This window comes from Mus caroli, unplaced genomic scaffold (assembly GCF_978045245.1).
Source record: "Mus caroli unplaced genomic scaffold, Mus_caroli_1 scaffold_8, whole genome shotgun sequence".
NCBI lineage: Eukaryota > Metazoa > Chordata > Mammalia > Rodentia > Muridae > Mus > Mus caroli.
Genome location: NW_028227263.1, coordinates 127,945,105 through 127,960,051, shown reverse-complemented (window position 1 = coordinate 127,960,051; position 14,947 = coordinate 127,945,105). Strand labels below are relative to the sequence as shown.

The 14,947-nt window shown below is 40.9% G+C and overlaps 1 protein-coding gene across 1 annotated transcript; it reads left to right on the top strand.

The window, feature by feature from the left end:
* The first annotated feature begins 12,371 nt into the window (after positions 1–12,371).
* On the top strand, positions 12,372–13,940 carry LOC147003481 (oocyte-specific homeobox protein 5-like). The gene is made up of 3 exons (XM_085841027.1): positions 12,372–12,588; positions 12,715–12,914; positions 13,368–13,940. Exons 1-3 carry the CDS (start codon positions 12,372–12,374, stop codon positions 13,938–13,940), a joined length of 990 nt encoding a protein of 329 aa, XP_085697153.1.
* Positions 13,941–14,947: the final 1,007 nt, after the last annotated feature.

Below are 14,947 nucleotides of genomic sequence, written 5' to 3'. Positions count from 1 at the left end.
ATAGACCTCACTGTATTCATTAAGAAAAAAGGTTGTACTGGAAGAATATTTTGATATGCTCAAGTATCTATGCGAGGCACAACCAATGGCACTGTCTCAACAGCTTGGATTGATTGACCACAAGATCAAGTCATGGCGTGTCTTATCTCTCCCCCTCTAGTGAGGTAGACAATACCCATCACCTAAGCACACACTTCCCTGACTGTCCATGTCCTTGGTCCAGTTCCAGGTTGTAGAAGGGTTGTTAAGATGTATTCCAGGCTAGATTTCCATTGCCCGAGGTCTTGCAATGTAGAAATCTGGTACAGTTGGGAGGCATAGACACTGGTTCCACAAAGTATCTGGGAGGCATAGACATCAGGGCACTCCTCCAAATTTCTGACTCTTAAAAAACAGATCCTTACACTGTGGCTTTCATGTCCAAGTCGTTCTGCTTCCTTACTTCTTGGATCCAGGAACCTTTGTGTTATGTGATGTGTTATATAAGGATAAGTACAGATTCCAAAGACTGAACTTCCTGTTTCCTCTGCCAGTGAAGTTTATGCACACCCGATGCATTTGGATGTCATCAGTCCTCTGATAATCTGTCCACTGATTACCTCTTCAGACTAGGAATCAAACTTCTCCCCATTGATCACATCTTGAAAAGAACTGCTTCAGGAAGAGCCATATTAGGGGACAGCCAAACAGGCAGAAGGGTAGGGAACTGTCTGCAATGCAAGACCAACTATCTAGTGGGAGTTCTGGATTTCCCAAATTTTGTGTCCCCCTTACTGTGTCAGCCAGTTCAGTTTTTACGTTTGAGAGACCACTGGGGTATCAGCACTCCTCCTCGGCTCAGTTATTCAACTCTTGCCCCAAACTCAGAATCCACCTTCTCCATGTGTCAGAAACCACAGCTGTGAGTCCTCTTTCTGAACTCAGCACTTATAGTAATTCCTCAGACCAGGAATGCATCTTCTCCAACACGGGTCAAGTCTGTATGGAGATCTATCAGAAGAATACAAGATGCAGGCTGCAGAGGCAGCAGGAAAATGAATTGGGTCAGTTTTTTTTTCACCTACGTATCTACTGAAGCATGGTCATATTCTTCATGAACCGCCCCTTAAATATAGCAGGGTGGTCTTCCTCCATCACCCTGGCAAGAAATTGTCAATGTGGAGAGATACACTTCAGTATCCCACCACATTTAAGAGTTTTTTCCTGTTGACTTCCTGCCTAGTTTGTTAGTTTTTAGGGATGGATTGGGTTGGCATGTAGTTATTGGTTGTCAGAGAATTTTTCCCTGTCATTCTCTCACAATTGTAAGGATTCAGATACCGATATCACAGCAATAATATCCTTGCTGTTCTTAATAGTCAATGGGAGCATATATCATTGGCATACATATGGTTCCTTGAGTAAACCAGAGCAGGAACATGGCCCCCAGCAGGAAAAGAATGAGGCACCCAGACAAGGCTCATAGAGCCAGGCAGGACCATTAACAGGGACTTAGGTGAAAGTACAGGACACTCATATCAATATGGTCTTCCAGTAACAGCAGGCCTGCTGACAACAGCATGGCTTAAGAATACATCATAGACTACTTGTATTTATTAGATACGGCACTTCTCTTGGAGACTAGCATGGCCTTATCATTCTGTCTTTCTTCTTTCTTTTATTGAGTATGGCGATTCCTATGGTGTACTCACACGCTAGTTTTACTATCACCTATAGTCAATTAATAAGTTGAAGTAATCTTTTTTGTGTTCTATATACTTTATCCTTAAATCAATAATGTGATTTCTTTTGTGTTTTTTGTTTGTTTGTTTCTTTGGAGCCAGGGTTTCTCTGTGTAGCTCTGGCTGTTCTGGAACTCACGTTGTAGACCAGGCTGGCCTCCAACTCAGAAATCTGCCTGCCTCTTCCTCCTGAGAGCTGGGATTAAAGGCGTGTGCCACCACAGCTGGCTTTTTTTTAACACAATAATACACGTCTCTCATACTTTACACTGTGTCACAACATCAAGAAAATTAAAATCTTGGGTACCAGTTCAGAGAAACCAGTTCAGTTCCCAATATTTCTGTTCTTTGTCTCTCCACTTTCAGAACATGCAGTGTAGCCTCTTTCACACTCTTCTAGACTCATGTGTTCATACATTCACAAATACACATACTGCTTTCATACACTCAGTTGAGAAGACAGAATGCAGAAGCAGACATTTGTATAGTACAAAGAGTGGAGAAAGTTGGTAGTGTTTTACCACACCTTTAATCTCAGCATTCAGGAGACAAAGGCAGGATCTGGGTGTGAGAGGATAAGGGGAGGGAAAAAGTGAACCATGATCTGGTATAAGCAGTGGTTTGGGGGAGACAGGAGAAAAGCCCTGAGGCCCAGCAGAATAAATGGAAATATGCAACCACTGAGGGTGGGAGGTGGGGGACCTTGTAGAAAGTACAAAATACCTTGGAGGTGAGAGACTCTCAGGACTCAAAGGGAGGGATCTTATATAAAATCCTCACCAGTGGAGAGAGGGAAGTCATAGAGTCCACCTCCAGTAGAAAGACAGGTCATCCAGTGGAGGGATGGTATTGCTATCCCACAGTAAAAAACTCTCACCCAGAATTGTTTCTGTCTAAAAAACAAACAAACAAACAAACAAAAACAAAAAACAAAAAAACTGCAGGGACAAAAATGGAGAAGGGACTGAGTAAGTGGAGTTCCAGTGAGTGGCCCATCTTGGGATCCATGTCAAGAGGAGGCTCCAAGGCCTGACACTATTATTGATGCTATGGAGTGCTTACAGACAGCAACCTAGCCTGGCTGTCTTCTGAATGGCCCATCAACAGTTGACTGAGACTGATGTAGGTACTTACACCCAGGGATTGGACTGATGCCATGAAACCCTGTGGTTAAATTAGAGATATGTTCAATAATCAAAGAAGGAGGCCAACCCCATAGGATGAGAAGCTGTCTCACCTAACCCAGACCCCTGAGTTCTCTCAGAATCTGAAGCACCAATCAGGGAGCATACATGAGGATGTCCTATGCCCCTGACACTTATACAGCAGAGGAACTCGTAGTCCAGCCTCAGTGGGAGAAGAGAAACCTAACCCAGGAAAGACCCAGGGTATGGGGAGGCCTGGTTTGGAGGGCATCCTTTGGAGATGGGGGGGTGAGGAATGAGGTGAAGAATTGCGGGAGGGGGGACTGGGAAGAAAGCAGTGTTTGGACAGTGAAATAATAAAAGACATGAAATATAAAATAAAAAGAAAGAAAGGATTACAAAGGAAAAAAAGGCATGGGCTTTACCATCAGAGAAGCATCAAAGGGTGTGTGAAAATAAGGATTTGAATATTGCAAGAGGGTGGAGCCAACGTGTGGGAGGAGCATAGAATTCCACGTTTGGAGAGATATATAAGGGTAGGTCTTGTGAGTAGAATTAAAACAGACAGAGGATTTAGCAAGTTACAGCAACCGTCTGGATTCCTGGTGAGTTGGTGGGCTGAATGAAATATTTAATGTTGCTGTGTGACGGGGATATCATGGTGGAGACTTGGTAACTTTTTGTAGTTTGTATGGGTTTTTGTTTGGTGAAGTCTAAAACTTGCCCTGTGCATAGACAGAAGATATTTAAAATTAGTAGATTTTTCAAGTCTATCCTGTACATATGAACACTAAGGACCAGCAAAATGCCTGGATTGGGCAATCTATGAATGAACTTTTAAGAGACCTCTAGGTGCTCTGTTCTTCATTTTAGGCACAGGTCTAAGTCCTGGGTTGTATAGAAAGCCCGACGTCAACTGATGGGGAGGCCTGCTTCTAGGATGAAGGGACTGTCGGCATTCTCCAATTCATTTTCCTTTAAACATATTTCCAGGAGTAGAAAGAACTCACAATAGGATATTGAGAGACCTTGAGATCAATGGAGGCTACAGATTGGCTAGACCAGGTATAGTGGTGGTATGCTGGCTCAAAAGTTTAACACTCAGGATAGTTTTTGGCTGAGCAGGCCCTTCTTCTTCTAGCACGTGTAACCATATTGGTTTGTGGACCACACCTTTAATCCCAGGATTTAGGAAACAATGGCAAGTGGGTTTTTGTGATCATGAGGCCTCACTTGTCTGTATAGTGAGATCCAGGAAGTCAGGGACATATACATGGACATTGCTCCAGTCTAAAAAGAGAATGTGTGGAGAACTGAAGAGGTGACTGCAGTGAGCAGGAATGTGCATATCCTCTGGGCAGTAGCATGAGAAGAGACCCATTTCTTGAGATGGTGACTAGCGAGTAAGGACAAAGTTTTTCTGGATGGAGCCCAAGAGGGGAGTAAATCCCAAAGGATGGGACAGTTGTTTGTTACACACCCTTAATCTTAGCCCTGTATGGGAAGGAACAGGCAGGTGAGTCCCTATGAGTCCTAGCTCAGACTTGTCTTCAGTTTGACTAACACACAGCACAGTTCATACAGAGAAACTCTGTCTAAGAAGAAAAGAAGAGAAGAGAAAAAAAGAAAGAAAGGCAAACAAAAAAAGTTGTCTTTCACCTGGCCAGGTTTCCATTAGGTGTTAAAGTGTGGCTACAGACTGGGTGTGGCCACAGGGTGTGAAAGTCTGCTGGCTGTGAGAGGATGCAAGGTGGAGCTTTTCTGAGGGTCCTGTAGAGGGAGATTCATTTAAGGCTATTTGACTTTATTGCAGTTCAATAATAGGGGGCATCTGTGTTAGATGTAAGAGTCTTCTGATGTCCAGGGTAATGAAATCATCAATGCTCTTGGATGGAGAATTTGGAATGGGATCTACTGCATCTTGCCTCTTCCATTGCCCTTTATTAGTTGTTTTGAGACAGATTGTCCAATAGAAAGGAGGAGAATCTCGGACTTTCTCTCCTTTTTTTTCTTTTTAACATTTATGATAAAATTCCTTTTTAAAAAATAAATTTTATTTGATCTTTTTTTACCTAGATTTTAGGCTATATTTTATCCCCCTTCTGTTCCACCCACTGACTGTTCTGTATCCCATACCTCTTCTTTCCTTCTCCAAAGGGATGTCCCCTATCCCCACCCCCTACCCTAAAAGACCTTCCCACTCCCTGGGTCTTCCTGTCTCTTGAGGGTTAGGCATATCTTCACTGTCTGTCCAGACCCACAGTCTCCTGCTGAATATGTGTTGTTGGCCTCATATCATCTGGTATATGCTGCCTTGTTGGTGGCCCCGTTTTTGAGAGATCTTTGTGGTTCAGGTTAGTTGAGACTGCTGGTATTCCTATAGGGTTGCCCTCTTCCTCCTCAGCTTCTTCTAGCTTTTCCCTAATTCAACCTCAGGGGTCAGCAGCTGTTGTCAATATTTTGGGTATAAATAACTTCAACTGACTCTTTCATCTGCTTGCTGGGTCTTTTTGGGGGCCAGTCATGATAGGCCTCATTTCTTAACACCCTATTCTCAGTAATAGTGTCTGTCCTTGGTGCCTCTCCTTGAGCTGAAACCCTATTCGGGCCCTGTAACTGGATCCCCTTTTCCTCAGGCTCTTCTCCATTTTTGTTTCTGCAGTTTTCTCAGACAAGAACAAGTCTGTGTCAGCTGTGGAAAAGCAACACCTTCTCTCACTTGATGCCTTATTTTCCGCTGGAGTTGGGCTCAACAAGCTCCCCACTGTAGGGTATTTCATCTAAAGTCCCTCCATTTGAGTCCTAGGAGTTTCTCACCTCCCAGCTCTCTGTTTTTCTGGAGTGTCCCCCTACCTCCTATATACAAAGGTTACCTCTTTCCATTCTTTTGATGGTCCTCAGGGTTTCAGTCCTGTTCCCCCAACCCAATACCTGATCATGTTCCCCTCTTCCCCTCTCTGTCCCCTCTCCCACCCAGGTCCACCCTTCCCCCCTCTTGTCATTGTTTATTCTCCCTCCCAAGTGGAATTGAGGCATCCTTACTTTGGCCCTTTGCCTTGTTATACTTTTTGAGTTTTGTGGATTGTATTCTGGGTATTCTCTACTTTTTTGGCTAATACCCACTTATTAGTAATTATGGCATTCTGGATGATAATTTTTAGTTCCTTCCTTTTTGTTTTTGCCTGCAAAACTCAGGATGTCCTTGTTCTTAATAGCTGAGTAGTATTTTATTGTGTAAATGGACCACATTTCCTGTATCCTTTCTTCTATTGTGGGGTATCTGGGTTGTTTCTAACATCTGACTATCACAAATAAGGCTTTCATGAACATAGTGGACCATGTGTCCCTGTGCGGTGGTGAGGCATCTTTTGGGTATATGTACAAGATTGGTATAGCTGGATCTTCAAGTAGATCTATTTCCAATTCTCTGAAGAATCTCCAGATTGATTTACAGAATGGTTGTAGCAGTTTGCAATCCCAGCAGTACTTGAAGAGTGTTCTTCTCCACATCCTCTCCAACATGTGCTGGCACCTGAGTTTTTGACCTTACCCACTCTGATTGTGTAAGGTGGAATCTCAGGGTCATTTTTGATTTGTAATTCCCTGATCACTAAGAATTTGAACACTTCTTTAAGTGTTTCTCAGTCATTCCAGATTTCTCTGTTGTGAATTCTCGGTTTAGTTCTATACCTCATTTTTGATTGGGTTGTTCAGTTTTTCTGGTGGTTAGCTTCTTGGGTTCTTTTATATTTTGGATATTAGCCATCTATTGGATGTGGTGTTAGTGAAGCTTTTTCCCCGAATTTGTAGTTTGCGATTTGTCCTATTGACTATGTACTTTGACTTACAGAAGCTTTCAAGTTTTAAGAGGTCCCATTTTTCAATTCTTGATCTTAGAGCCTGAGCCATTGGAGTTCTGTGTAGGAAATTTTCTCCTGTGCCAATGAGTTCAAGGCTTTCTCATTTTCTTTTCTATTAAATACAGTGTTTTTTGTTTTATTGTGGAGATGCTTGATCTACTTGGACTTGAGGTTTGTGCATGGTGACAAATATGTATCTATTTTCCTTTTTCCACATTCAGGCAGCCAGTTAATCCAGGATCATTTATTGAAGTTGCTTTCATTTTTCTCCTGTATATCTTTGAGTTGTTTGTTAAAGATCAAGTGTCCATAAGAGTGTTGTTTTATTACTGGGTCTTCAGTTCTATTCCATTGATCATCATGTATAGCTCTGTACCAATACCATGCAGTTTTTATCACTATTGCTCTGTAGTATAGCTTGATGTCAGGGACAATGATTCCCCAAGAAGCTTTTTTATTTTTAAGAATTGTTTTCATTATTCTTAGGTTTTTTTTTCTTTTCCAAATGAATTTGAAAATTTCTCTGTCCACGTGTTTGAATAATTGTGTTGGGATTTATGATAGGGATTGAATTGACTCTACAGAATGCCTTGGTTAGGATGGCCATTTTACTATGTTAATTCTTCCAATCATGAGCATGGGAGATCTCTTCAATTTCTGAGATCTTCTTTGATTTCTTTCTTGAGAGACTTGAAGTCATTGTCATATAGATCTTTAAGTTGTTTGGTTACTTACTCCAAGATATTTTATATTATTTGTGTCTAGTGTGAAGGGTGTTGATTCCCTAATATCTTTCTCATCCTGTTTATCATTGGCATAAAGGAAGGCTAATGATTTATTTCAGTTAATTTCTTATCCAGTCATTTTAATTAAGTTTATCAGCTGTAGAGGTTCTCTGGTATTATTTTAGGGTCACTCATGCATACTGTCACACCTTCTGCAAAGAGTGATACCTTTAAAACCTCTTTGCCAATTTTGTATCCTCTTGATACATTTTGGTTGTCTTGTTGTTCTAGCTAGAACTTTGAGTACTGTATTGAATACATATTCAGTGTGTGTGCATCTTTCATCTTTCATCTTGTTCCTAATTTTAGTGGTATTGTTTTCAAGTATCTCTCCATTTAATTTGATATTGGTTGTTGATTTGCAGTAAATTGCTTCTATTAAGTTTAGGAATGGGACTTGAATTCCTGATCTGTCGAATAATTTTAACATGAATGTGTGTTGTATTTTGTCAAATGCTTTTTGTGTATCTAAAGAGTTTATCATGTGATTTTTTTTCTTTGAGTTTGTTTAAATAGTAATATACATTAATGGATTTTCATATGTTGAACCAACCTTGCATCCCAGGGCTGAAGCCTACTTGATCGTGGTGAATGATGGTTTTGATGTGTTCTTGGATTGAGTTTACTAGAATTTTATTGAGTAATTTTGCACAGATATTCAGAAGCAAAATTGGTCTGAAGTTCTCTTTTTTTATGTATGTCTTTGTGTGGTTTATGTATCAGAGTAATTAGCTTCCTAGAATGAATTCTGTAGCGTTTCTTCTATTTCATTTTATGAAATAGTTGGAGGAATATTGTTTTTAGTTCTCCTTTGAATGTCTGGTAGACTTCTGGGCTAAAGTCATCTTACCCTTGGCTTTTATTGGTTGGGAGTTTTTTTAAATGACTTCTTTCTCCTTAGGGTATATGGGTCTGTTTAGTGGTTTACTTACTCCTGATTTAACTTTGAAAAGTGGTATCTGTCTAGAAAACTATCCATTTCATCTAGATTTTCCAGTTTTGTTGAGTATGGGCATTTGTAGTAGGATCTGATGACTTTTTGAATTTCCTCAGTTTCTGTTGTTATGTCTCCCTTTTCATTTCTTATTTTATTAATTTGAATACTGTCTCTGTGCACTTTCTTAATCTTGCTAGGGGTTTACCTATTTTGTCTATTCTCTCAAACAACCAGCTTTTTTTTTTTTAAGATTCTTTGAATCTTTCTCTTTGTTCCTATTTATTTGATTTCCACCCTGTTTGTGACTGTTTCCTAGAGCTCTCAGCTGTGCTGTTAGGTTGCTGCTGTCAGATCTCTCCAGTTTCTTTACCAGGGCACTTAGTGTTATGAATTTTCCTGTTAGTACTGTTTCCATTTTGTTCCATAATTTGGGTTTGGTGTGTCATCATTTTCTTTTCCTTTCATTTCTATTTTCTTTTTTTTTTCTTTCTTCTTCTTCTTCTTCTTCTTTTTTTTTTTTTTTTTTTTTTTTTTTTTTTTTTTTGAGACAGGGTTTCTCTGTGTAGCTCTGGCTGTCCTGGAACTCACTTTGTAAACCAGGCTGGCCTTGAACTCAGAAATCTGCCTGCCTCTGCTTCCCAAGTGCTGGGATTAATGGCGTGGGCCACCACCCCTGGCTCCATCATTTTCATTGAATTCCTTGAAGTCTGTAACTTCTTCCTTCCTGCCTGCCTGCCTTCTCTTTCCTTCCTTCCTTCCTTCCTTCCTTCCTTCCTTCCTTCCTTCCTTCCTTCCTTCCTTCCTTCCTTTCTTTCTTCTTCTCTCTCTCTCTCTCCCTCTATCCTCCTTTCATTTTTCTTTCTCCACTGACTTTTTATCACAGAATAGAAACTTGTTCAGTTTCCATGTATATGTGGGGTTTCTGCTGTTTTGGTTATTATTGTAGAACAGTCTTTTGCATGATGATCTGATAGGATGCATAAGATTATTTCAATCTTTTTGTATTGGTTGAAACTTGTTTTGTGACCAAATATGTGGCCAGTTTTGGAGAAGGTACCATCAGGTGCTGAGAAGTATGTGTATTCTTTGGTTTTAAGATGATATGTGCTATAGAAGTCTGCCAAATCCATTTGGTTCATAATCTCTCTTAGTTTCACTGTGTCTGTTTAGTTTCCGTTTCAATGAATTATCCATTGGTGAGAACGGGGTGTTGAAGTCTCCCACAATTATTGTGTGGGGTTCAATGTGTGTTTTGAGCTTTTGTAAAGTTTCTTTCTATCAATGAGGATGCAATTTCCTATGGGGTATAGATGTTCATATTGAGACTTTCACTTCATGGATTTTTCCTTTGATGAAAAGAAGTGTCCTTTCTCATCTTTCTTGATAATTTTGGTTGAAAGTATAATTTATTGGGTATTAGAATGGCAAGGCCAGCTTGTTTCTTGGGACCATTTGCTTGGAAGAACTTTTTCCAGCCTTTTCATTTGAGGTAGTGACTGTATTTGTTATTGAGGTAGGTTTCTTGAATGCAAGGAAATGTTGGATCCTGTTTGCATGTTCAGTCTGTTAACTTTATGTTCTTTTATTGGTGAGTTTAGTTCAATAATATTGAGAGATATTAAAGACAGATGATTGGTAATTCCTGTTATGTTTGGGTTTTGTAGCTGGCATTACATGCATGTGGTTCTCTCCTTTTGCCTTTTTAAAAAGATGATTATTATCTTGGTTTTTTCCCTTTGGTGTTTGTACCGTTCTTGTGCTGGAGTTTTCCTTCTAGAATCCTCTGTAGGGCTGGATTGGTAGATAGATATTGTCTGAATTTGCTTTTGTCTTGGAATATTTTGGTTTCATCATGTATTCTGATTGAGAGTTTTGCTGGATATGGTAGCCTGGGCTGGCATTTCTGTTTTCTTAAAGTGTACATGACCTCTCTCCAGGGTCTTCTGAGTTTTAGTGTTTCTGTTGAGAATTCTGGTGTAATTCGGATAGGTTTGCCTTTATAAGTTACTTGGCTCTTTTCTTGTGACTAGGGGAATTTCATTTGTGGTCTCATCTGTTTGGTTTTTTTTTTCCCTCATTTCCTGTATGCTTATTGGCATCACTTTATTTAGTTTAGGGAAGTTTTGTTCTATATAAGTTTGTTGAGGATATTTGCTGGCCATTTGAGTTGGGATTCTTCAGTCTCTTCTCTACCTATTCTATTCTATTCTATTCTATTCTATTCTATTCTATTCTATTCTATTCTATTCTATTCTTCCTAGATTTGGTCTTTTCATTGTGTCCTGGATTTCCTGGATGTTTTGGGCTAGGAGATTTTTATGTTTTGAATTTTCATCGACAGTTGTGTCTATCTCTGCTATGATATCTTTACACCTGAATTTCTCTCTTCTATCTCTTGTATTCTGTTGCTTATGCTTACATCTGTAATTCTTGACCCATTTCGCCGGTTTTTCATTTCCAGGGTTGCCTCAATTTGTGTTTTCATTATTGTCTTTACTTCCACTTTTAGGTCTTGGACTGCTTTAATCTATTCTTTCACCTTATATCTTGTGTTTTCCTGTATATCTCATGCAATTTATTGTTTTCTCCTTAAGTGCTTCTACCTGTTTACATGTGTTTTCCTGTATTTCTTCAGAGAGTAATTTATATCCTCCTTAATGGTATCTATTATCTTCATGAGATAGGATTTTAGGACAGAGTCCTGATTTTCAGATGTGTTGGCACATCCATGGCTTGCTCTTATGGGAGAACTGGGTTCTTTCTGATGATGCCAATGTAGAATGGATTCTGTTTCATATGATCTTGCACTTGACTCTTGACATATGTTTATACCTAGTGTTTGCTGGTCTGATTGCCTCTGTCTGGTGCCTACCTCTTTTGTCCCTGGCTTGCTTCAGGTCACCTGGTAGGCCAGGGGCCTTGACTGCAGCACATGTCCTGTGGTGCCTTCTGACTATGCGGTATTCAGAGGGACATGCACACTGGTGAATTGCCCTAGCTGCAGTGGCCTTTTTGGATGCTTTTGAACTGTGGGATTTTCAAAGGGACAGAGAAGCTTCTGATATGTTGCCCTGGCTGCAGCAGATCTATTGGGAGACCTTCAGAATGTTGAGTCTTCAGAGGATTAGTAAAGGTGTTTCCCTACCTGTACTTGTTCTTTGTTCAGGGAGGCTTAAGGACTGTGAGTTCTGTTTCCCTGTGTGCATCAGAACTTTAGGGAGGCTTTCAGAAGGTTGGTAGGGTTACTGAGGATCCCCTGGGAAGTCTTCAGAATTTGGAGTCAGTTGTCCAGTTGCCTTGTTTGTAGAAGAACTCCTGGGATGTGATTAGTCATTTGTGTCAGGGGACATGTGTGAGCACAATGCCTGGGATTACTTCTAGCTGAGTTTTTTCAGGGGTGGGTTGCAGAGTAGCTGGTTATCAGTTTTTTTGTGAGCAGTTGAACTTCTGAGATGTCTTTAGGCTGTGGGGTCTTCAGTAGAGCAGACAAAATGGTGAGCAGTTACCCTGCATGCACAGGAACTCTTGGGATGCCTTCAGGCTGTGTTTTTTTTTTTTTCACAGAAGGTGCAGACTAGCTGGTGGTCTGCCTTAGCAGAAGTTGCCAGCCAGAAGGGCAGGAGCTAGGACATTTATACACTGGGAGAGAACATTCAATTGCCAGCCCATCTGGACTGACAATATCTTATTAACACCTGCGCTAAATGCATATTTATTGTAATATTGAAAATACTTGTAAGATTGGGAAATAGAGGCAGTTGTTCAGAAAGAATGTGGGTCCTGACTGATTCATGCTCCAAAATGTCCACAACAAATGCTGGATATGTGTGATGGGTAAATGGGTGCTCTCTGGAGCTTTTCTATTGTGTTTCCTTTTACCAGTTTCTCCAGTACAGGAAATCCAATAAGTTCAGAACACACCTATGGCCGAAGGTCCCTCCTTGCATCCAAAACTCCAAATGGCTTTGAATATACCCATAGAACTCAGTTCCCAAATACCTCAAGATCCTGCAAGGAACTTAACTTTTGAAATGTGTAAGAGTCCCCGATTGACCCCAGGAAGTACAATGCAATCAAGTTTTTCAGTCCCTGAAAGGAACCTATTTCATCAAGAGTCTCAAGGACCATCAAGACAATCAGGTATCCAAATGCAACCAGGTGTTGTAATGGGCCCAGGTTTACTAACTCTGAGAAGACTCTTGGGGCATCCTAGTCATTAGATACCTTCAAGACCATCAGTGAATTCTTGTTTCCATGTTCCCATAGGTTGGTTGCCACTGTCAGATAAACATGGTAACATACAAACTGGCCCTATGGCTTCAAGAAAGCGTCGAAAAGAACGCACTGTGTACTCCAAAGAACAGCAGCGGCTGCTGCAAGAACATTTTGATAAGTGCAAGTACCCAAACAAGAAGAAAATTTTGGAGCTGGCAGTATTAGTTGGTGTTACAAAGATGGAGATCGAGGTTAGCTTCTCTCTTTTTCCTCAATCCAGCAGCAACAATGTCCCCGTTCTCATTAGGCACTAGTATTCTGTGCTTCTGAAAGGCATAGGGGAGGGTGGACAGATACAGGTGGTGGATATTGATGCACCCATTGCTGGGCCTCACATTCTCCAGTAACCGGGTACCAGTATCAACTAACATTATTCCCATGTAGGGTCTCAGTGACCTAGATATCAGATATCCTACTAAAACACAGGGCATACTAGCTCAATCTCCCCAGTTTGTTTTTTTCTACTGGGGCGGGTGATGTCAGGTCATACACAGGTCATGTCTACCTTACTACAATCTCAAAGGGATCTTGAGTCTCATGCTTTCTGTTGCTGACTTGTTATAGAAAATCTGATTCAAAAGTTTCACCTTGTGGTCCAGTTGGGGACAAAGGGGTATTCTTTTGATGTTTGCTTTGTTTTTCAGATCTGGTTCAAGAACAACCGAGCTAAATACAAGCGGATGAACCTCCAGAGTATTAAACAAGCACTGCCAGAGACAAATGAAAGCTCTAAAGCGGTGTGTGAGTCAAATCATTTTCCTGGTCCCATACCTGTTGTTGCCTCTGACAATGGAGAGTCCATGTGTTCAGGCATATTTGGTGAGGATTCCATTCCCAAACTCAACTGCAGCCAGGAATCTTCCCTGCATTGTTTTCAGTCCTGTGATAGGGACATGTGTTGTCCGCAAGAATACCTGCTTGATGCTCATGCCCCTGTTACAGCTTGGAACTCTGGTCAATCATCAGCAGTTGAATCTCAGACTGACTTAGCAGTAGCTGAAGCTCCACTCAACCTGGCATATGCCACCCAAGCCCCAGAGGATGCTCACAATTCAAGTCCATCTGCAGTCGAGCTCTGGGAAAGGATCCTTGAAGACATAGACACATCAGATGACTGGCTTACTCTGAGAAACCCCTCCACTCCAATTTACACCACTCAGGTCCTTGACCAGTCCAGGTCTTACAGAGATGAAGAAGTGTGTTATACACACCTTTAGTCTCAGTATTTGGAGAAATTTTTATTTATTTCTTTATTTGTATTAGGTATTTATTTCATTTACATTTCCAATGCTCTCCCAAAAGTCCCCCCATGCATTCCCCCACTTCTCCCCCCCCCCACCTACTCCCACTTCTTGGTCCTGGCTTTCCCCTGTACTGAGGCAGATAAAATTTGCTGGACCTCTCTTTCCACTGATGGCCATCTAGGCCATCATTCTGATCCATATGCAGCTAGAGACAAGAAGTCTGGGGGATACTGGTTAGTTCATATTGTCGTTCCACCTATAGGGTTGCAGATCCCTTTAGTTCCTTGGTTACTTTCTCTAGCTCCTCCATTGGGGGCCTTGTGATCCATCCAATAGCTGACTTTGAGCATCCACTTCTGTGTTTGCTAGGCCCCGGCTTAGCCTCACAAGAGACAGCTATATCTGGGTCCTTTCAGCAAAATCTTGCTAGTGTATGCAATGGTGTCAGCTTTTGGAGGCTGATTATGGATGGATCCCCGGATGTGGCAGTCTCTAGATGGTCCATCCTTTCGTCTCAGTGCGATTGCTTCAAAGTCAGTGTAGCTATTCATTCTTTATTTTTAGATTATATGTTCATTAAATAAAAGGAGAAAATAGTAACTGTAAAATTCTTTTAATTCATTGTTTTATTCATATTTCCAGTCATTACTCCCTTACTCTCCCTGACCCACAGTTCCACATCCAACCCATTCTCTCAGACATTTTCCTCTAATATTTATGCATGTAAAAGCAAGAATGCATGTATGCAAGTGTCTTGGGACTTGGAGTCAGAAAAGAATGTAGGCTCTCCTGGAGTAAAACTATAGACCTTGGTGTTCTCACAGGTGTGTGCTTGGAATTCAACTCTGATCATCTGCAAGATTTAAATCATGTGGAGTAATCGCTCTATGAGCACATAATTCAGAGTCCATTGATAGAAAATTATACTTTGTTTAGTATATATTTGGGGTGGCTGTGGATTCATGCAACATAGGGATCCA

Coding starts and splice junctions, on each gene's coding strand:
- LOC147003481 (XM_085841027.1), top strand. CDS start 12,372: ATGGCCGAAGGTCCCTCCTTGCATCCAAAACTCCAAATGGCTTTGAAT. Junction 12,589..12,714: donor AGGACCATCAAGACAATCAG/GTATCCAAATGC, acceptor ATGTTCCCATAG/GTTGGTTGCCACTGTCAGAT. Junction 12,915..13,367: donor TTACAAAGATGGAGATCGAG/GTTAGCTTCTCT, acceptor TTTGTTTTTCAG/ATCTGGTTCAAGAACAACCG.